The sequence below is a fragment of the Hyla sarda genome, chromosome 1, assembly GCF_029499605.1.
Source record: "Hyla sarda isolate aHylSar1 chromosome 1, aHylSar1.hap1, whole genome shotgun sequence".
NCBI lineage: Eukaryota > Metazoa > Chordata > Amphibia > Anura > Hylidae > Hyla > Hyla sarda.
In genome coordinates this window covers 229,017,111-229,040,880 of record NC_079189.1, presented here as the reverse complement: position 1 = coordinate 229,040,880, position 23,770 = coordinate 229,017,111, and the positions used below count along the sequence as shown (strand labels likewise).

At 40.7% G+C, this 23,770-nt stretch overlaps 1 protein-coding gene across 6 annotated transcripts in view; it reads right to left on the bottom strand.

Annotated features, from left to right (window-relative positions):
* LOC130365708 (signal-transducing adaptor protein 1-like) overlaps positions 1–23,770 on the bottom strand; it is a 219,909-nt gene that overhangs the window by 122,445 nt on the left and 73,694 nt on the right. For all 6 annotated transcript variants that reach the window (XR_008891898.1, XM_056568891.1, XM_056568889.1 and 3 more), the window contains one exon: positions 15,663–15,823. Coding sequence is in view for 5 of the 6 variants with exons in the window: in XM_056568887.1 (XP_056424862.1) it covers positions 15,663–15,823 (161 nt within the window). In the remaining variant the exon portion in view is untranslated. The remainder of the gene's footprint in view (positions 1–15,662; positions 15,824–23,770) is intronic.

Sequence of the window (23,770 nt, the reverse complement as noted above, 5' to 3'; positions counted from 1 at the left end):
GTTTGGGAATCACTGGCGTAGAATACCCCTATGTCCACCCCTATGCAATCCCTAATTTAGGCCTCAAATGCGCATGGCGCTCTCACTTTGGAGCCCTGTCGTATTTCAAGGCAACAGTTTAGGGTCACATATGGGGTATCGCCGTACTCGGGAGAAATTGTGTTACAAATTTTGGGGGGTATTTTCTGCTTTTACCCTTTTTAAAAATGTTAAATTTTTGGGAAAACAAGCATTTTAGGTAAAAAAAAAATTTTTTTTTTACATATGCAAAAGTCGTGAAACACCTGTGGGGTATAAAGGTTCACTTAACCCCTTGTTACGTTCCCCGAGGGGTCTAGTTTCCAAAATGGTATGCCATGTGGGTTTTTTTTTGCTATCCTGGCACCATAGGGGCTTCCTAAATGCGGCATGCCCCCAGAGAAAAATTTGCGTTCAAAAAGCCAAATGTGACTCCTTCTCTTCCGAGACCTGTAGTGCGCCAGCAGAGCACTTTTCACCCCCATATGGGGTGTTTTCTGAATCGGGAGAAATTGGGCTTCAAATTTTTAGGGGTATTTTCTGCTATTACCCTTTTTAAAAATAAAAATTTTTTGGGAAAACAAGCATTTTAGGTAAAATTTTTTATTTTTTTTTTACATTTGCAAAAGTCGTGAAACACCTGTGGGGTATTAAGGTTCACTTTATCCCATGTTACATTCCCCGAGGGGTCTAGTTTCCAAAATGGTACGCCATGTGTTTTTTTTTTGCTGTTCTGGCACCATAAGGGCTTCCTAAAGGTAACATGCCCCCCAAAAACCATTTCAGAAAAACGTACTCTCCAAAATCCCCTTGTCGCTCCTTCCCTTCTGAGCTCTCTACTGCGCCCGCCGAACACTTTACATAGACATATGAGGTATGTGCTTACTCGAGAGAAATTGGGCTACAAATACAAGTAAAAATTTTGTCCTTTTACCCCTTGTAAAAATTCAAAAATTGGGTCTACAAGAACATGTGAGTGTAAAAAATGAAGATTGTGAATTTTCTCCTTCACTTTGCTGCTATTCGTGTGAAACACCTAAAGGGTTAAAACGCTGACTGAATGTCATTTTGAATACTTTGGGGGGTGTAGTTTTTATAATTGGGTCATTTATGGGGTATTTCTAATATGAAGACCCTTCAAATCCACTTCAAACCTGAACTGGTCCCTGAAAAATACTGAGTTTGAAAATTTTGTGAAAAATCGGAAAATTGCTGCTGAACTTTGAAGCCCTCTGGTGTCTTCCAAAAGTAAAAACATGTCAATTTTATGATGCAAACATAAAGTAGACATATTGTATATGTGAACCCAAAAAAAATGTATTCGTAATATCCATTTTCCTTACAAGCAGAGAGCTTCAAAGTTAGAAAAATGCTAAATTTTTAAATTTTTCATCAAATTTACGTATTTTTCACCAAGAAAGGATGCAAGTATCGACAAAAATTTACCACTATGTTAAAGTAGAATATGTCACGAAAAAACAATCTCGGAATCAGAATGATAACTAAAAGCATTCCAGAGTTATTAATGTTTAAAGTGACAGTGGTCAGATGTGCAAAAAACGCTCCGGTCCTTAAGGCCAAAATGGGCTCCGTCCTGAAGGGGTTAAACATACTGATTCAGTAAAAAAAAGTTTGATTTTTTTTAAAGCAGTACAATAGTAGAAAAGTTTGTAAAAATGGGTATCATTTTAATCGTATTGACCCAAAGAATAAAGAAAACATGTCAATTTTTCCGTAAAGTGTGAAAACGAAACCCTCCAAAATTTGTGGTTTTCATTTAAATTTCCACACTAAAACTATAAATTTTTGGGTTCGTCGTAAATTATATGGTAAAATGAGAGGTGACATTACAAAGTACAATTGGTCATGCAAAAAACAAGCCATCATATGGGTCTGTGGGTGGAAATATAAAAGAGTTATGGATTTTAGAAGGCGAGGAGGAAAAAACGAAAACGCAAAAATAAAATGACCTAGTCCTTAAAGGAGTACTCAGCCCCTAGACATCTTATTCCCTATCCAAAGGATAGGGGATAAGATGTCTGATCATGGGGGTCCTGCCGCTAGGGACCCCCGTGATCTCCCTGCTGCACCCGGCGTCGGGTGCAGCACCAGAGGTTCGTGATGTCACGGCCGCGCCCCACTCATGCCAGTCTATGGGAGGGGGCATGACAGGTACTCTTTATGAACTAATAAAAGCTTCATGGTTTGATCATTAAAAAAACTGTGCAAAGTAGCAGTGGAGCTGTTGCCTATAGCAACCAATCATATTCCACTTTTTATTTTTAAAAAGGCCTCTGAAAAATATAAGGTGGTATCGGAGTAGTTGCAATGGGCAACTGCTGCACTGCTACTCTGCACAAGATTTTGTAAATCGCCCCTTTCGGAACACTCTTAACTTTGTCCACACTGTGAACATTCAGCCTGATGCGGAATTATGCTTGCAGCAGAGTCACACTGTTTTTAATGGGAGTCTACTGATCTGTTTGGATTGTGGAATTGCTTGCTGCGGAATTTAACAAATGGAAAGTACGTCCGCTCTAAGAATAAACATGTTGATTCTTTGGGCGGAATTCTGCTGGGACTGCATTGGGGTCTGAAAACGGTAATGAATATGTGGTCCTAACAGCGAAGTATCCGGCAGCACCCACTGCAAGCGGACATTCAGCCAGCAGTATTCCACTGGCTGATTGTCCGTAGTGTGGACAAGACCTAAAGGTTTACACCTAAATAAGTGCTACTAGACTTTTCATATCCTCAAAAAAGTAAGTTTTACTCTGGACAGTTCCTGATTTGGACAGAGGTGTCAGCAAAGAGCACTGTGGTCAGACAGAAAATAATTCCAGAAAGAAATACAACTTCCTGTGGAGCATACAGCAGATGATAAGTACTGGAAGGCTTAAGATTTTTAAAGGGGTACTCCGCACCCCTAGACATCTTATCCCCTATCCAAAGGATAGGGGATAAGATGTCAGATCGCCGGGGTCCCGCTGCTGGGGACCTCCGGGATCTCGGCTGCAGCACCCACCTGGACGGCTTCCACCTCACACCGGGAACGGGTGCTGCAGCCGAGATCCCGGGGGTCCCCAGCAGGCCATCCAAAGGATAGGGGATAAGATTTCAAGGGGTGCGGAGTACCCCTTTAAATAGAAGTCATTTACAAATCTGTTTAACTTTCTGGAGCCAGTTCAGTTAAAAAAAAAATTGTTTTCCACCGGAGTACCCCTTTAACCCCTTCCTGCAAAATGCCGGCTTTATACAACGCTGCGGCACGGGAGTGTTATGAAGCGAGCTCAGGAGCTGAGCTCACATCATACTCGCACGGTCCCAGCTGCTATCAGCAGCCAGGACCCGTGGCTAATGCCGGACATGGCCGTTCCGGCAGATGTCCGGCATTAACTCTTTAGACACGGCGATCAAAGTTGATTGCCGGGTCTAAAGTTAAAGTAAAAGCTTCCTGTCTGCTCAGTCGGCTGATGGGGACCATTGCGGTAAAATTGCGTTCTCCCGATCAGCTAGGATGCAGCAGGAGGGTGCCTTACCTTCCTCCTGTGCATCTGATTGGTGATTGATTGCTCCAAGCCTGAAATCCAGGCTTGGGCAATCAACCGCCAATAACACTGATCAATGCATTGGAACGCAAAGGCATTGTTCAGTGTATTGAATCAATGTACCGCATGTTATAGTCCCCTATGGGGGCTATAACATTGCAAAAAAAAGAGTGAAAAAAAAAAAGTAAATAAAGATGATTAGACCCCTTCCCTAATAAAAGTTTGAATCACCCCCCTTTTCCCAATAAAAAAAAACTGTGTAAATAAAAATAAACATATGTGGTATCACCACTTGCGTAAATGTCCGAACTATAAAAATATATTGTTAGTTAAACCGCACGGTCAATGGCGTATACGCAAAAAAAATCCAAAATCTCAAATAGCGTCTTTTTGGTCACTTCTTGAATGAATAAAAAGCGTTCAAAAATTCCGATCAAAACAAAAATGATACCAATAAAAACTTCAGATCACAGCACAAAAAATTAGCCCCCATACCACCCCATACGTGGAAAAATAAAAAGTTATAGGGGTCAGAAGAGGACAATTTTAAACGTGTACATTTTCCTGCATGTAGTTATGATTTTTTTCAGAAGTAATACAAAATCAAACCTATATAAGTAGGGTATCATTTTAATCATATGGACCTACAGAATAATGATAAGGTGTCATTTTTACTGAAAAATTTACTGCGTAGAAACGGAAGCCCCCAAAACGTACAAAATGGTATTTTTTCTTCCATTTTTCGCACAATGATTTTTTTTCTGTTTTACCATAAATTTTGGGGTAAAATGACTGTTGTCATAACAAAGTAGAATTGGTGGTGCAAAAAATAAGCCATCATATGGATTTTTAGGTGCAAAATAGAAAGAATTATGATTTTTAAAATGTAAGTAGGAAAAAACGAAAAGGCAAAAACGGAAAAAACGCTATGTCCTTAAGGCTTTAAACAATTGTTGCTGCAGCTGCAACAGTCGCTGGGGCTCTATGCAATGAAGTACAATAGACAAAAGTTGGCCCTGAATCTTGTTTGTGTTCTTTAACTCTCTCCTACCAAATGCATGTGATAGGTAACCTCAGTTTATCTGCTACATACGCTGCAAAATTGATACCAAAATCTTTACATACATCTTATAAAAAAGCACTATTAAAAGCTAGATCACTGTTTCCCAACCAATGTGCCTCCAGCTGTTGCAAAACTACAACTCCCGGCATTTAGCCAGCCTTTAGCTGTCGTGGCATGCTGAGAGTTGTAGTTTTGCAACAGCTGAAGGCACCCTGGTTGGAAAACACTGAGCTAGGTCAACCGAAGAAAGTAGGCCATATCACATAGTGGGGGTTTTCACAAAGCTTACCTTTTAAAGCTGGACTTCCTCATTCCTGAATTAGCCATGTTTATTAAAGAAAGGTATCATTATCATAGTCTTTACAGCTCACCAGATAATATTGAAGGATCTGCACAGGGAATATATATGAATGAGATGGGCTACAGGGAATATATATATGAATGAGATGGGCTACATTTACAGTACACTAGAAGAAAAAAAAAACTTTAAAAGGAGAATTTATTAAAGGGCAACTCTGGTATTTATCTTCTTATCCCCTATCCACAGGAAAGGGGATAAGTGTCTGCTCGCAGGGGGTTTGACCGCTGAGGAGCTCTGTGATCTCCTGCCCAGCTGCCCGGACAACAACCGCACCGTGCGGACAACAACCGCACCGTGCAAAGAGTGGTGTCAACCCCTCCATGCATCTTGTATCTCTGACTCTCTCATAGAGATGCATAGAGGCAGCACACCGTTCTGTGCCGTGGTCCATAGAGCTCTGTGCATGAAGCGGTTGTTGCTGTGCATGAGGAGAGCCGAGGCGCTGGGCAGGAGATCGCGAGGGTCCCAGAGGTCCCCCCACCTGATCAGACACTTATCCCCTATCCTGTGGATGAGAAGTTGAATACTGGAGTTTCCCTTTAATAAATTCCCAGCTTAGTGTTTTTTGGGGCCAATCTCTTCATATACAGCACATTCCCTGTGCAGATCCATTAAGCTAGGTTGAGACTACGGAATCTCCGGGCAGAAAATTTCCGCCCGGAGATTCCGAGTTCCGCCTGCGCCGACTGAATTAGTCGGCGCTAGGACTGCGCGGACACTGCAGTCTCCTATAGACTGCTATGTGTTCCGCTAGGATTTCCGCCTGAAGAAAGAGCAACCCCTTTCTTCAGGCGGAAATTTTCTAGCGGATTTTTCGCTTCACAAATTCCGAAGTGTTAATTTGTGTACGGAAAACCATTCACTACACTATGCATTATAGTAAGCGGAATTTCTGCCAGAAATTTCAAAGCGAAAATTCCGGCGGAATTTCCGTAGTCTGAACCTAGCCTTAGTATTACCGATTGAGCTGTACACACCATGATAAGATTGGTTAGTGGTGGCATGGATTTGTAATGTTTTGCAGAGCTGTAAATGGATAAATAAAAAAGTATGCCAATTTTTATACAGTGTTTGTACATGACCTTAGGCTACCTTTACATTTACTTTTTACATAGCAATTATTTGGATAAACTGCACCTTTTTTTGTACTCCATTATGTAGTTTGTGCGCATGTGTGTTAGTGTCCGCAAAATAGTGCATATTTTTGTCCAGTTTTTCACTTGTGTTTTACTCATGTGAATTTTTGATCGTGTGATTCTAGGAATTCTATTAAAGAATGTATATTCAACCAATAGAGGTCTACGGAAGGAAAAACACCACAAACTAGGTGATAAAAATGCTATAGCTACACCACTGAAGAAAAAGAAACACCACAAACAAAAACGCTATGTAGTTATAGCGTTTTATAATTCATTATTGACCCCCAGCTAAAATCTTGATTCAGCAGTTTTGGCCCAAAAAAAGGCCATGTGTCACCAATGATGTTTTTTTTATGGTTTAGAGAAAAAAACTCACTTGAATGCAGGCCATGTTCACACAGTAACATATTAACATAGTTTATAAGGTTGAAAAAAGTTCATCCTATATCCCTAATGAGTCCCTACTGAGTTGATCCAGAGGAAGGCAAAAAACCCTCATACGCGAGGTAAAATTTCCTTCCCGACTCCAAATATGGCATCAGAATAAATCCCTGGATTTTTGGTCATAGTCTCTTTGGTCATTTTGTAGAAAAATTATGTGGCGTTGCTATTGATGACCTATTTGATTAGCTTACTGAGCAGGCCATAGCACATCGAATACTGAAGTCCTTGTCACCAGGTGTAGTGCCGTACATCTTGTAATAGATGTTTCAGGTATTGCAACTCTCTGCCGTTTTTGGATTGAGCTGCAATATCAATGTATGGTATGTCTGGTAAACAATGAAGGGAATGGTGTGCTCGCCAGAGTGCTGTGGCCCATTCAATCAACTAAGAGGCAATCTAATATTGAGGGCTTATTGTTAAAATACATTCTCAATCTCAAAGTTCTGGAAAACCTCCATAGGATCAGCCTGCTAAGGTTTCCACTTTCTTGTTGTCTGGTACTAAAACGAAATAATCAGTACATGCATGTTCTAGATGGGTTATTATTGCACTCTGCGCTCCGGCCGCAAGCACCGGCCATGAGCGCAGAGTCCCTGTGTCCCCATCTGCCGGTGGGGCTGGGAATCGCATTGCGGGACGCGCCCGCATGCGAGTCCCAGCCCATCACTCACCATGCTCCGCTGCTGCCTCCTCCTCTGTGTCTCAGCTCCAGCGTGTGCGTCCCCGTTTCCTAGGGCAACCGTGCGCCTGAGCTCTGAACTTTAAAGGGCCAGTACGCCCATAATTACTGTTACCCCTGTCACTACATTATAAAGTTCCCGCACCTCCCCCATTTCCCTGCCAGATCTTCAGTGCCCCTAGCATGAGATTAAGCGTTCTATATTGCCTGTTTGCCTTATCCGAGTATCCAGACCTTCCCACTACATTATTTGCCTTCGCACCTTTGCCGCCTATCTTGACCTTCTGCTACGTCTGACTACGCTACTGCCTTATCCTTCGGTACCTCGCCTTGCCAAGCTACCTGTGTGGTCGAGCCGTGTCGGGGGTAGCGACCTGGGTGTTGCCTCCCGCAGCAAGCCCATCCTGCCTTGCGGCGGGCTCTGGTGAAGACCAGCGGCACCTTAGACTCTGCTCCTGATACGGTCTGAGTCATCAGCCACACAGGTTAGAGGATCCACATGCAGCTTCGTAACAGTTATAGGAGCTCTCTAAAACAAAAAAGGCATACCATGATATATTCCAGCATTACATTATTAGACAATACTAGGAAACTTAAGTATCTGCGAAAACAAAGCTTAGTTAAAGAATGTGGTTATTCTAGTGGAAGATCAGATTTCTATTCAAACTATGTGAGTTTCACAACGTAGAGAATGGTGAATGTCTTTGCACCATTTACATATAGAGCACACACTACACTTGTCATGTTTGCTAGGGAAATATTACTATAGTGTTAAGAGAAATCATAGCTTGTATGTATAGTGTATGACATATTCCTCACGCTTTTCAAGATCCCTCATTTTTCTGCTTCTTGTCAAGGCATAAATACTGTATATTCCACCAATATTCTTCAGGGGTACATTCATATGTACAGGATCTGCTGAATATTTTTGCTGCATATTTTGTGCAGCTGCTACCCATTAACTTCAAGGACATTACGTAAATGTACGTCCTGATGCGTTGGTACTTAATGCACCCGGGCGTACATTTACATCCTGTACATGATGTGAGCACTGGACTGGTAGCCAGGGACCTGTCGGTAATGGTGGACATCAGCTTTCATGCTTATGTCCGCCATCAACCCCTCAGATGCATCTGCAGCAGTGTAGGCATTTGAATGGATGATCGGATCGCTCGCAGCACTGTTGGGATCTGATCATCCAACATGGGGGCCGGAGGTCCCCTTACCTGCTTTGGCTATCATCCCGGGGTCTTCTTCTCTGGTCTGACATCGAGCAGACCAGAGAAGATCACTGATAATACTGATTAGATCTATGCATATGCATAGTACTGAACAGTATTAGCAATCCAATGACTGCTATAAATAGTCCCCTATGGAGACTTTAAAAGTGTAAAATAAATTGTAAAAACAAGTAAAAAAAAAAATTGAAGAAGCCCCTCCCCTAATAAAAATTTAAATGGCCTCTTTATCCCATTTTATCCCAAAAAGTGTAAAAAAATAATAAAAAACATATTTGTTATCGCTGCGTGCGTAAATTTCTGAACTATCAAAATATAATGTTAACTATCCCGTATGGTGAACGTCCTAAATGTAAAAAAATAAATAAATCAAAATTGCTGCTTTTTTGTCACATCACATTCCAAAAATTTTTTATAAAAAGGGAATAAGAAGTTACATATAAATGCAAAAGTGGTACAGATAAAGACTACAGATCATGGCGCAAACAATGAGCCCTCAAACAGCCCAATATACTGAAAAATTTGAAAGTTATAGGTGGTCAAAATACAGTGATTTTATACATAATAATTTCGTTAAAAAAGTTTTTGATTTTTTTACAGCAGTACAATAATAGAAAAGCATGTAAGTAACAATGGGCATCCTTCTAATCATATTGACCCAAAGAATAAAGAAAACATGTAATTTTTACCTTAAAGTGTACAGCGTGAAAACGAAACCTTCCAAAATTTGCTAAATTGCAGTTTTCTTTTCAATTTCCACAAATAAAAAATGTTGGGTTGCGCCATACATTTTATGGTAAAATGAGTGATGTTGTTACAAAGGAAAATTGATCACGCAAAAAACAAACCCTCATATTGGTCTGTGGATGGAAGTATAAAAGAGTTATGACGGTGGTCAGACAGAAAGGAAATTCAAAAAGAAAAGAACTTCCTGTGGAGCATATAGCAGCTGATAAGTACTGGAAGGATTAAGATTTTTAAACAGAAGTAATATACAAATCTGTTTAACTTTCTGGGACCAGTGGTTTTAAAATTAAAAAAATGTTTTCCAGCAGAGTACCCCTTTAAGCCCAATATAGGCTTGGTCCATAAAAGATTAAAGATTCTGTTGTCAAATAATTTCAGAACCAGTCTTTGAGTACGTTCACAAGGGCATATTTATTTTCAAACTCGCAGTGTATTTCCTGCTATGAGTTTGAAAAGGGGTGGAGTCTCCGCACGCTACGCACAGCAGTTTTTACGCATTTATCTCCCCTGTTGAAAATCTGCCATAGACCCTATTGACTTCAATGGCATCTGTGGCAGATTCCGCTGCCAAAAATTTCAAATAAAACAAATTCTTGGAATAACCCTTAACCCCTTAACGACCAAGGAGGTATATTTATGTCCTTGGCCGGCTCCCGTGATATAATATCATATCGGGTCGGTCCCGGCATGTATTTGATGCCGGGACCCGGGGCTAATAGCGCGCGGCAGCGATCGCGGTGCCACGCGCTATTAACCCTTTAGACGCGGCATTCAAAGTTGAACGACGCGTTTAAAACGAAAGTAAAACCTTCCCGGCTGCTCAGCGGGGCTGATCGGTGGTCCTCTTACCTGTCTCCGGCTTGTCCCCTCGGCGATTGATTGCTCCAAGCCTGAGATTCAGGCTTGAGCAATCGACCGCCGATAACGCTGATCATTGCAAAGCTATGGCTTTGCAGTGAACAGTGCTGGCAATCAGTGTGTGCAGTGTTATAGGTCCCTATGGGAGCTATAACACTGCAAAAAAAAAAAGTGTAAAAAAAAGTTAATAAATGTGATTTAACCCTTTCCTCAATAAAAGTTCAAATCACCCCCCTTTTCCCATAAAAAAAACCCACCATGTAAATAAAAATAAATATAAACATATGTGATATCGCCACGTGCGTAAATGTCCAAACTATAAAAATATATCATTAATTAAACCGCACGGTGAATGGCGTACGCGCAAAAAAATTCCAAATTCCAAAATAACGTATTTTTGGTCGATCAAAAAGTCTGAACAATACAAAAATGGTACCTCTAAAAACTTCAGATCACGGCGCAAAAAGTTAGCGCTCATACCGCCCCATATGTGGAAAAATAAAAAAGTTATAGGGGTCAGAATATGACAATTTTAAACGTATACATTTTTCTGCATCTAGTCATGATTTTTTACAGAAGTACAACAAAATCAAACCTATATAAGTAGGGTATCATTTTAATCGTATGGACCTACAGAATAAAGATAAGGTGTAATTTTTAACGAAAAATGTACTGCGTAGAAACGGAAGCCCCCAAAATTTACAAAATGGCGTTTTTTCTTCAATTTCGTCGCACAATGATTTTTGGGTAAAATGACTGATGTCACTGCAAAGTAGAATTGGTGGCGCAAAAAATAAGCCATCATATGGAATTTTAGGTGCAAAATTGAAAGGGTTATGATTTTTAAAAGGTGAGGAGGAAAAAACGAAAGTGCAAAAACGGAAAAACCTGTGGTCCTTAAGGGGTTAAAGGGGCTAATGGAGCTTTAAAATAAATAATAATACTCTAATATGCTCTGTCTTTCAATTCCTCAGAATTTTCAAGACCTCTACTTGATAAATTAACACACTGAAAAACTGTAGGGACCTAATACTTTTCACAGTTCACAGATGCATTTGAAGTCATCCGGGTTTTAAACTGTTTTTGTGGTGTTGATTTGTCACATGATTTTCATAGTGACTTTTGCATTTGCTGTTTCTTCTAATTGTGTTGCTATGTAATAGTCTGGTTAACTTTTTGCAGTGGTCATGAATTTACCATGTGCACTTTGTTACACAATTTGTCGCAAAAGCTCTCAATTTGATTCAGAGCTCAACTCTGCCTGTGCAGATGATATAAAGTGAAATCTCTCTGCTTGTGGGAGAGATTTTTACAATGGAGGAGAGGGGTCAAGTTGCAGAGTGAAACTCCATTCTGCAGCAGAAGAGGCTTATCACAAGGAAGGTGGGCATTACTTTAAGGATGCCAGCAGACATCACTAAGCACTTGGGGCTGGGGAAAGCCCTGCATACACCAAGCTCCTTAATTTGCATATCCAGAAAAACAAAAATATCACAGGAATGGAGGAAATGATCAAACTGTAAGTACCATTGTCATCATGGTTGACAGCACTAAAAGCCTATACCAAAAGGTTAGTGGAGGTGATGCTGATGACAGCTACCCTTTTAACAGTTGCTATGAAACTATTAAAGTTTCATAAGAGTATAATAGTGAAGCTATTAACTTTTTAGTTATAAAATTGACAGTCAGACCCTGTTTCCCCGAAAATAAGACAGTGTCTTATATTATTTTTTGTTCCCAAAGATGCGCTTAGTCCTATTTTCAGGGGATGTCTTATTTTTTCATGAAGACGAATCCACAGTGTACAGTAGATTTTTTAGTCTTCCCCCCTTGGCATCATCCCTGTGCCAGTGGATTTAATCTTATCTTTGGGGAGGCCTTATATTCGGGGGGGAGGCCTTATATTTAGCCAGAATGCAAAAGGAACAATAGGTCTTATTTTCGGGAGACGTCTTATTTTCTGGGAAAGAAGGCAATACATTTTAGAGTACAATGGGGGGAAATTAATAAGAACTGTGCAAGACAAAAACTATCTGATTTGCCCATAGAAAACTGAGCTCAGCTTTGATTTTTCATATTACTCTGGTGAATGACACCTGAGCTCATATTGGTTATTATAGGCAAATAAGGCAGTATTTGTCTCACACCATTTTTATTTATTTCCCCAATTGTTCTCAAAATATACTGAAAAAGACATACATTACATAATTCCCATACACTTTTGTCTCAGTAAAAGACAAAAAGACATACTGGAGTTTGATTTAAAAAATAAATAAATCTAATTGTATATGTTTTAACCATGCTATCAACATCCTGATAACAATACTTTAAAAAATTCTACTTTTTATACCAAAGTGGGAAAAGTGCATATAAAATATAACCTTTAATTAAATGGTTAAAAATCCCAAATCAAGTAATAAAGTGACCCCAAAATCATGAACACAGAAAATGTGTGGTGTCCGACCATCAATAGCTGTCCTGTGGCTTTGGTGTTGGGCCCACAAAAGTACTTACTGTTATATTAATTATGTTTATATTCCATTGCAAAGTAATATATTTTTCTAAATTAATTATATTCTAGTTATATGTATATATGTTTTCTGTGTTACAGTACCCGTAAGAAGTGAGAGTAAACCCCATGTGATCCTGCAGTGCCAATGGGAACCCCTAAAGTCTCCCCTATCTTGTGTAGTGTGGGGAGGAGTTGTTCAGTTTAGATTAAGCTGAGTTTGGTTAAGGTGTCTGTGTTGTGCTGTGTGCTCTGAGGAGAGACCTAGCTCAAAGCTAATCTCAACTGGTCATCCTGCAAGGATTACTCACACGGTAGAAGTTCATGCCCCTGCGGAGAAGGCTTCAGTTCCTTGACAGGACCCTACCTACCAAGATTCATCTTTCCATCTCACAAGTCAGCATTAATCTGTTTGGTGTAAGCATCCCAAGTCCCAGCAAGGCAACACGGCTACCAAGGGGTTACGCTGCACTCTCTCACCTAAAGCCAGCTGTATGTGTGATACCATCTGCACCCAGATTTGGCATCACAAACAGGATAATTCCTCATTGAGCACTGACGCCACAAATGTATTTACAATGAGATATGGTCTTGTCTAGCATATTAATGTGGACAAAGGTCAAAGGCCTGATAAGTCCGCTACCTTACAATGACCTGTCTAATCAGGGACTACTAAATGACTAATTCAAAATCCAATTGAACACTACAGCTAAATCAACAAAAAGTTATAGAAGTCTGTGTGTACAATGTATTGGCAGATGCCATAGACGTCAGGCTCCATCCAACAGCCTTGTGAGAACTGAAAATTAGACATACAGCCTGCAGAGCAGAAATCTGCTGTCAAATGCCATATACAAGTTACATAATGGCTAGTACACACACAGATACTGTTATCCTGAAAAAATTCCTGAAGTGACAGCTTCAAATAAAATGAATTACATTATTTTACCAATTAAGCATTAGGAGGCATTGAAGTCAATGTAATCTGCTACAGATTCTCTGCTGCGTAAATCTGCCGCCGAAAACCTGTCACGACTTAAACCCGCATCCTGGCTTTGGCTCAAAAACTAAAGGAACCACTGCCTCAAAAAGGTATGTTTAAAACACCCTTAGGGCTTGTTCACAGGAGCTTATTTGGTTGTGAACTCGCTGCATGTTTCCCACTGTGAATTTGAATGGGAAAGGTCTCTCCATGGCAGATTTTAGGCAGCAGAATTTCTGCTCTGGAAAATCGGCCGCGGACCCCATTGAAATTCCGCTGTCTAAAATCTGTTGCAGAGAGCCTGTCCCCATTCAAAGTCCCAGCAGGAAATGCTAAGCGTTCACAATAAAATCTGCTGTGGCCCCTTTCACACTACAGATATCATCCTATAAAAAACCTCTGTTATTACTCCCAGCCAAAAGTCCTGAAAACGGCCGTCAAAAAATTGTTTTCATGCCAATGGGATTTTTTGAACAACCTTTTGCATCAGACATGTCCTTTTTATACTAATGTCAGTTATTTTTGAAGGCATAAAAGACGGTGCATGCACTAGTTTTTGGTCCGGCAAAAAAAAAAATGGTGGAAAACCGGACGTTAACATTTAACATTGAAGTCTATGGGAACCAGATGTTCAAGAAAAAAAAAAAAAAATAATGTTATCAGTTATTGTTAGGTTTTCTAACAACCATTTTTTGTACTGAGCATGCTCAGTACAGCTTTACAAAAAAAAGAGGGTTAAAAACCTGATTAAAAAAAACGGATGTAACTGGTAATAACGGATGATAACAGATAAACATCAGGTTTTTTAAAGAAAAAACATTAAAAAAAAACGGATGATGGTCATCAGTTATCATCCGTTATTACCAAAAGGATTGGGGATGAGATGTCTAATCGTGGGGTCCCACCGCTGGGGACCCCCACGATCTCTCCTGCAGCACTCTGTGTCATCTGCTGTGAAGTTCGCTCCGTGCCTAATGATGGGTGATACAGGGGCGGGAGTATCATGTTGTCACGGCCCGCCCCCTCGTGAAGTCGCGAACCGCTCCCTCAATTCAAGTTTATTGGTGTGGCAACCGTCATGCCCACTCCCATAGACTTGTATTGAGGGAGCGGGGCGTTACATCACAAGGGGGTGGGGCCGTGACATCACGATACTCCGGCTCCTGTCAGGCACGGAGCGAAGTTTGCTCCATGAACCAAATGACACAGTGTGTAGCAGCGGGACCCTTGTGATCAGACATCTTATCCCCTATCCTTTGGATAGGGGATGAGATGTCTAGGGGCGGAGTACCCCTTTAACTTTTATGGGCGGGAAGTATGCTGTGTGAATGGGGGTCTTCCTAAAACAAAATGCAGTTTTTCATTCGAGTTCTTGAGCCAAAGCCAGAAAATGATCGATTCAAAAGGAATGGGAAATGTAAAGGAAGAACTTATACTTCTCCTTTGTTGATCCACGTCTGACATGGCTAACACAACTGCAACAAAAACTGAACATATGATTCTAGCCTTTAGTGGTCACTAGCATGTGATCATTTGCTATTGATATCTCATATATAACAATTTATTTCAGGAGAAGTTATTGTTCCGTGCTGAAGTCCACCTGCTGTAATACGACAGTCAGTAAGTGATTTATTTATAACGGTCATAAAGATTGCTTTAAAAACATGCTGAAATGGTCTTTCTTTTATAGAATATAACATTTTAATAAAATGTGTTAGGTGGATTTTCTCATCTCATTAAATATTGACACCACTTAATGATCAGAAGGAGTCCAATTGCTGGGACCCCCTCTGATCTGGAAAATAGAGGATCCACAGCTTTAGTAAAGCATTGCTTTTCCTGCACTATTTTTGCTGCATATGTTAGTGATATCTCTTCTAACCTTGCTCATTATCATCGATCTATCCATTTATGTATGTATTTTTCTAGCTATCTCTGCCTGACTAATGTAAATTTACCTTTGCTAGAGAAAAGACATACTGACAACTGTTTAGTTAGAAAGTGATTAAGAGAGAACAAGTGTTTATGAACAAAGTGTTCAGACCTACATTTAATAGACAAGTGGAACGTTCTTACCTTACTTCTACCTTGCTTGATCCACAGAAAACCCTCATAGTATAAAGGCAGTGAAGTTAGCCTAGACCTTTGCTGATAAATTCGTCTTGGTGCCGGTTCAGCAGCTGCCATGTTTACAGTTTTCTTTTTCCAAGTAGCTCTTAAGCAGTTGTCTTTCCTCACTGCAAGTGAAAGAAAGTACAATAAACTGTGTGTAGCAGGAAGTCAGGGCACAGGAAAGTTATGCAGATTGTTTGTGCTGTAGGCTTACCCAGCCCATTTTGCTGGGAGGAGAAAGCAGGTAAGACTAAAAGACATTTCTATGGCCAAATTCCTTCACACCTGACAAATGCAGCATACTATCTCAAGAAATTGATGATTTTTATTAGGCTAGGTTTCCACACAGGTTTTTTCTGGCTTTTTGTAAACTATAGTACTACAGTTTATAAGACAAAGTCAGAAGTGGATCCAGTAGAAAGGAAAAGTCCTTCCTTTATATTTCCTATTCCTTTTGAATACACTTTTGGGTGTGACTCAAAAACTGCAGTGGCAGTTTCCCCCCCAAAAAAACGCCAGAAAAAAACCTGTGTGGAACCCTAGCCTAAATAAAACGCCATATTATCAGATGTATTGGTCTATTATATTTTATCCTTTACAAGAATAAAAAAAAATCCAGCAATTGATTCTCTTATGTAAATTTATCTGAAACACTTCCTATACAATACATAGATTTCTAGTGAAGCCTACAATGATCAGAATATCAATGCTAGAGATTAGTGCCTTTTCTAAAATTCATCACAGGTCTGATTTAATCGAATTTGATGTAAATCACAAGTGCCCTGAAAAGTTGTATATGATGCTCTGAGTTCTCCTAAGACTGTATTAATTTCCTTTCAACAACAAAAGCATAATTAATATCAAAGGGGTTGCAACATACATATCTGGCTAGGGATAAATGGATGGTAGCTGGAGGTAACAAAAGCCTACTTAAAATTCCTAACATTAAATGATGGTCCACAAATGATCCCTTTTATTTAGGGACATTCACACAGACGGGTTAGATTTCAGTTTTCCGCTGCTGGTTTTCCGCGGCTGACTTTCCACAGTGGGAAAATCTACAGTAGAGATCGATGTAATCTGCTGCCGATTTTCTGTTGTGGAAACTTCCCTGTGAAAAAACACCCTGGGCTCAAATCCCCAGTGGGAAACTCGCGGGTAACCCCCTTGGGCAAACGTACCCTCAGGGAGCAGATCTCTGCTGGTATTCACACACACACAGTGTTATTGGAAGAAGGAAATGGTTTTTCAACAAGTGGTTCAAAAATTATCCCTATTTTGGAAGTGACAACAGGTTATACAGTATGCAGTATATTATTCAACTCTTCCATCTCCATAACTACATTTGTCAGTAACAGAGTGCCTGATATGCAATATTTTACAAAAGCCATCATAACATGATCCCTTTTTTAAGGAAATTGTTACTTATCCTGTGCATGGTATGGTTTCCAGTATAAAAAAGGATGGACAATCTAGCTTTGTGGAATAGTAGCAGTGCAGCAAAGGATGTAGTAACTACAGTATCGGCAGCATCAGTTGAATATTAGGTAGGAGGTGTGCAGTGGTTTAGGTCTAGCAGTAACAGCAGGAGGGGCAGCATAGGGAGCAGCAGTAGAGTGTGGAACATGAAGGACATGGAAGGAGATGTGTGGGTGTGAAGGGGCAGTAGTAGGGGCAGAGGCAGCAGTAGGACAGCATGGAACATGATGGGTGGGCAGGCAGGCAGGAGCAGTGGATTAATTTGGCTGGTGATAAATAGCCAGTCCCTACTGTGAGCAATGGCATACCTGATTCATTTCCCAAATGCAATGTTTTTTTTTCACAAACGGATGATTTTTATCTGCTACGTAGTGATGATGCCATATGCCCTACTGAATACACTCTCTTACAAAACACTACACCAATGGCAATCTAGGACGGTTTCTGTCACTGGTCCAATCTGCTGACCCAGAAGTTTGTGAGGTCAGGGTTTAGGGTGTCTGCTAAAGGAAAGGCACAGTACATGTTCAAAACTTAGTATGATATTAGCGTATCGGTGCACAGGAACAAATGAAAAATACGTTAGAACTTACTCTGGATGTATTAGTTAGCCGTATCCTCGATGTACGGGGCCGGTGACTACTGGAACTGAACTGCAGATGATTGTTCTTGCTGTATGGGTATAGCGCTCGTGTTTGTTCTGTGGTCCAGGGATTCCTTTCAACTTATAATCCAAGTATGTGATATCAAGGATGTGCGCCGATACGCTAATATCATACTACGTTTTGTATTTACTATCTATGTGAGAAGTGGTCAGGACCCTCTCAGCGTCATCTTGGCAGCCAGTTAACATACCATTCCAGCGCTAGTGATATTTACAGTACATGTTCAACTGAGCCTGGTTGTTCAGGCTATACAAGATAATTTGCTGATGTGGCTAGTGCAGCAGATTAAAAAAAAATGCCATCAAGTTTAGCAAATTGGACAGGATTCTGCTTGTTTGCTGTTATTTTAGTGTTAGCACTGGCAAAGTCTGTAGAGTATTCACTGAGTGGAGTTGCATTGGCTCAGCCGAAGCTGTGGCTAGCTATGGGTACAGAGCATATACTGGCAATATGACTCCCTTTCAGAAATGGAAAGACAATTCCCCATTCTGTTTTTATAGCAAGGGTCTAAAAGAATGGCTATCCAAATGATGCTAATGATACATTTGTCCGCAATCAAGCATGAAGGTGGCCAAGTTTGCCAACATGTCGGAGAACCCAGTTGTTTTGTTTGTCATCCTCATTGTGATGGTTAGCCATGGTCAGTGTCATTAACATCATCATGTCTGCCACAATTAGTGTCTGCCTTGTATAATAGCTGGGCCTTTGAAAATTCCATTAGCGTTACCGCTCAACTGGTCCAGATGGGAGGAGAAAAACCCCTGGTTGGTTGCGGGGCGCGCACAGCTGGTAGTAGGAAACCATGGGAATCGTGGATTTAAGGGTTAAGATTATTTTATTGTACAATAGATGACTCATTTCAAAAGCATGCCGCTCTCTTTATCAAGTCTCTCCTTGATAAAGAGACTTGATAAAGAGAGCAGCATGCTTTCTAAACGCGTTGTCTATTGTACAATAAAATAATCTTTACCCTTAAATCCACGGTGCCTGTGGTTTCCTGCTACCAGCGGTGTGCGTCCCGCAACCAACCTGGGGTTTTTCTCCTCCCGTCTGGACCAGTTCAGCGGTAACGCAAGTGCAATCCAGCCACCCTTCTACAGGTGGATACAGGTCTGGTGGCAGCCCCACAAAGGAATTTGCTATCCTATGCGAATATAGATGTTGAGCTCTGAGCCCAACATCCTCAGTAATGTGAGCAATCTGCATTAATACATGTACCTGTATTACCACTGGTAACGGCACAAGGCAACACCATCGGTTGTCCAATTTTTTGTCTCTTCATAACTCTGTGAAAATTCCATGTCCCCCTCCACCATCACCTCCTCATCTTCTTCCTCCTCAAGTCCTAGCTCCTCATCCTCTTCCTCCTGCATGCAAAAACATCCATGTTCATCTCCAGGACTGCAGGCAAATTGTGGAAGCTGCTCTTCTACCTCCATTCCTTGTTGCATATGTGTGAGCATGTGCTCTAATAAAAATATCAGGGGGATTATATAGTTGATGCTGCTGTTGTCCTTATTAATGATGTGTGCAATGTGGGAAGTAGGTTTTATATTCCCCAAATACAGTGCAGCCAAAATGATTCTGCCATTGTCACTGACAAATGTTGCCTACTTGTAAATGATGAGTAAATATCCTGCATGCTCGATGCAGAACAGCAACTGACCTGTATGGCTTCTCATGCCCAGGCTTATCAGGTATAAGACAGCATGTTGATGCTTCAGCTAACATCAGGAGCGCCCATTAGTACTTTCAGTACTTTTTAGCAGCTGTTTGCTACAGAGGAAAATCTTAATTTTTTTGAATTTCTTTTTTGTATTGTCGATAGTGCTCTCTGCTTACACCTGGTGCCCATATCAGGAACTATCCAGAGCAGGAGAAAATCCCCATAGCAAACCTATGCTACTCTGGACAGTTCCTGACACGGACAGAGGTATCAGCAGAGAGCACAGTGGACAACACAAAAAATGAATTCAAAAAGTAAAGAATTTCCTCTGTAGCATACAGCTGCTAAAAAGTACTAAAAGGATTAAGATTTTTTAATAGAAGTAATTTACAAATCTGTTTAACTTTCTGGCACCAGTTCATTTAAAAAAAAAAATGTTTTCATCCGGAGTACCGCTTTAAGTAGAATGTGAAGTTGTTGGATAAACGCCTGGATCAGAATCAAACCTGCACAACCATGGTGGTATTACTACTAGCACCTGGCCTTGTTGAGGAGGTGCATAGCCATCAGTGCTGCGCAAAACATTGACCTAGTGGGTCGTAAAAGACATGTACTGTCCCTGGCCATTATTACAATTCCACATGTCGATGGTGGTGTACACTTTGTTGCAAAGAGACAATTCAAAGCTGTCCATTTTCTCTGCATGGGGACGGCTAGGTATTTAGGCCATTAGCTGCTTAAAGGCAGTGGACTCAGCTGAGTGGTATGGCAGCAACTGCACTGCCAGAAACTTTGCCAAACAGGAGTTTGGCTGGCACACAAGCGGATGACTGGGCATGCATTTTTCTTCCCACATATTCCGTTATGAAGAAATAGGAGATGCAGTAGATGATGTTGACTGTGATGATGACAATAACAAAAGCCATGTACTACTTGTGGATGAGGCCTAGCTGCTAGAATGACAATGGGTATGAGGAGTTAGGCAGAGTAGCTATAGGCTGTGGTCAGTTACAGTCCCTCTGGAGACCACTTGTCACTGGTCTGGTTTATCATAGAGGGGAACATTCAGAAGCTGTCTCCAAGTTTGTACATTGTGTATCAGTGATTTTATGTTAGTTAAGCCTGATGTGAATTTGGAGTGACTGCTTAGCAAAGCATATAATATGTAATGATTTTGCATTATTTTTATTTGTTCAGTTTAGCTATGTTGGGGGCTTTAATTACTGTGGTCTGGCAAGGTTTTTGTCTTATGGAACACTGTGTATATTCATATAGACTTTAAATGGGTTTCTAAAGGTATTGTAATGAGTTATGTATTATGTCCATCATAATTTCAGAATTTGTCTTTAACCCCTTAAGGACACAGACAATTACATTTTTACATTTTCGTTTTTTCCTCCTCGCCTTCTAAAAATCATAACTTTTTTATATTTTCATCGCCATACTAGTATGAGGGCTTGTTTTTTTGACCAGTTGTCCTTTGTAATGACATCACTCATTATATCATAAAATGTATGGCGCAACCAAAAAACACTATTTTTGTGGGGAAATTAAAAAGAAAAACGCAATTTTGCTAATTTTGGAAGGTTTTGTTTTCACGCCGTACAATTTACGGTAAAAATGACGTGTGTTCTTTATTCTGAGGGTCAATATGATTAAAATTATACCCATTATTACGTACTTTTATATTATTGTTATGTTTAAAAAAAATCACAAACTTTTTAACCAAATTAGTACGTTTATAATCCCTTTATTTTGATGACCTATAACTTTTTCATTTTTCCGTATAAGCGGCGGTATGAGGGCTCATTTTTTGCGCCATGATCTGTACTTTTTTTTGATACCACATTTGCATGTAAAAAAATTTTAATACATTTTTTATATTTTTTTTTAAATAAAATGTATTAAAAAAGTAGCAATTTTGGACTATTTTTTTTTTACATTCACGCCGTTCACCGTACGGGATCATTAACATTTTATTTAAATAGTTCAGACATTTACGCACGCGGCGATACCAAATATGTCTATTAAATGAATTTTTTACGCTTTTTGGGGGTAAAATAGGAAAAAACGGACGTTTTACTTTTTTATTGGGGGAGGGGATTTTTCACTTTTTTTTACTTTTAATTTTTTTTTTTTTACACTTGAGTAGTCCCCATAGGGGACTATTCATAGCAATACCATGATTGCTAATACTGATCTGTTCTATGTATAGGACATAGAACAGATCAGTGTTATCGGTCATCTTCTGCTTTGGTCTGCTTGATCTTAGACCAGAGCAGAAGACGCCAGGAGCCGGACAGAGGCAGGTGAGGGGACCTCCGTGTGGCGTTCTGAATGATTGGATCCCCGCAGCAGCGCTGCGGGCGTTCAGATCATTCATTGAAATCGCATACTGCCACAGATGCCGGGATCTGTATTGATCCCAGCATCTGAGGGGTTAATGGCGGACGCCCGCGAGATCGCGGGCGTCGGCCATTGCCGGCGGGTCCCTGGCTGCGATCAGCAGCCGGGATCAGCCGCACATGACACGGGCATTGCTCCGCTCGCGCCCGCGTTAAGTATCACCGCACCAGGACGTACATTTACGTCCTGCGTCATTAAGGGGTTAAAGGGGCTACAGTTGTGTTTTTTTTCTTTTATACATTGAGAAATAACTTAATTGGAGCTCTTAAAAACTCTGTGCTTTTAACTCCCCTAATGGCAAATATGGGAAAATGCTGTGACTGTGTAATGTATTTAGGGGAAGCAGTATAGTATTTTGTACTATGTTTGCCGAATTAATAAGCCAATGTTGAGATATTCTACACTTGCTAGTATGCAAATATTCAGGTTAGTGTGGGCTGTATTAGTGGACCACCGAATACACTGTATAATGCTATGCCTATGGAATAGCATTATACAGTGAATGCAATGTAATGGTTGCATAAAAAAATCCCCTACTGGAAATATAAGGATAGACCTGGAAACTGCCCAACGGAATAAACATGTCTCCACATCTAAACTGGATCTAACCTCAAAGATCCTATATGGTTACACATAGCACATATGCAGCGTATTTGTAATCTGCTAGGTAGCAGCAAATACGCCACACACCTGTGTGCGCAGTGAGGTTCAAAGGCAGGCAGCGCATCACAGTTATGTTGGTGCACTCGGCATTGTATTTCCTGCTGCCCAGCAGATTTCTCGCAGTGTCAAATACACTGTGTATACGCTGTGTGTGACCGTACCCTAAAGAAAAGTTATATTACTGCTGCAGTCTAGGCCAAGGTTACTATAACCTCCAATGATATTCTTAAGGCATTCAATATGTGATGCCCATATTACAGGAGAACATGGAATCTAGGGTTCCAAATGACAAGATTTTGTGGTGGCCGAGTACAGGAGTTGCACCCCTCTACCCTTGCTGTCCTGTCAGGTGGACTCTATTGCGGTGTCCCCTGGGTCCCTCTTGGATATATGTAATGTAAATAGTTAATTATGCCTGGTTTTATCTATTATAATGTCTTTATACTGTTATGCGCCTTTAAATACTGTTGCCATGTGTTGTAACCAAGGAAGGTAACAGTGATCACGTGACTTATAGGGTGACCTATGGGACCCCTATATAAACCCTGGGAGGAACTAGTTCAGTCTCTTCTCGTCTTTTGAGTTCTGAGGTCATGGAAGTCAAGTCCTGAGGGAGTCTGGTGTTCTGAGGAGGCCCAAGGCCTACCATGCAGCCACGCTTCCACTAATGACAGTGCCCCACAGATGAAAGTCAAAACCTTGTAAGCTACATACAGGGTGAAGTCAGTCTAGTCAAGTCAGTCAAGATCAGTGTTTATACAGTCAGTGTGGACCTGCAGCAAATTGTCCAAATCCACTATAAGTCTCAGCAAGCCCTAGAGTCTCTTAAGTCACTGGTCACCTTCTTGGAACTAAATGAGCTGTCAAGACTACCTCAGTAAAGCTGCCGTTGTTCTGTAACTTGGCGTCGGAGTCATTCTTTGCCCCGTGCCTAGCTCAGGATCCAGCGGCATACCTTTGGGTGGTGCAGAGGTTAAACCACGCCCTAGCATCACAAAAACAAGGGGTTAATGCCATCTGCCCCTAGAGTAATAACATCTGCCCTCCTCACACCCTCAACACAACTTTATCCTCTCTGAAGTACATGGATGGACTTGGCTGTTAATTACCTGTTGGATGCATCAATGTCAAAAACTATGTTGGTGTCTAGTTGCATGTATTCACAGCTGGAAGAAGAGCTATTCAGGTAAAAA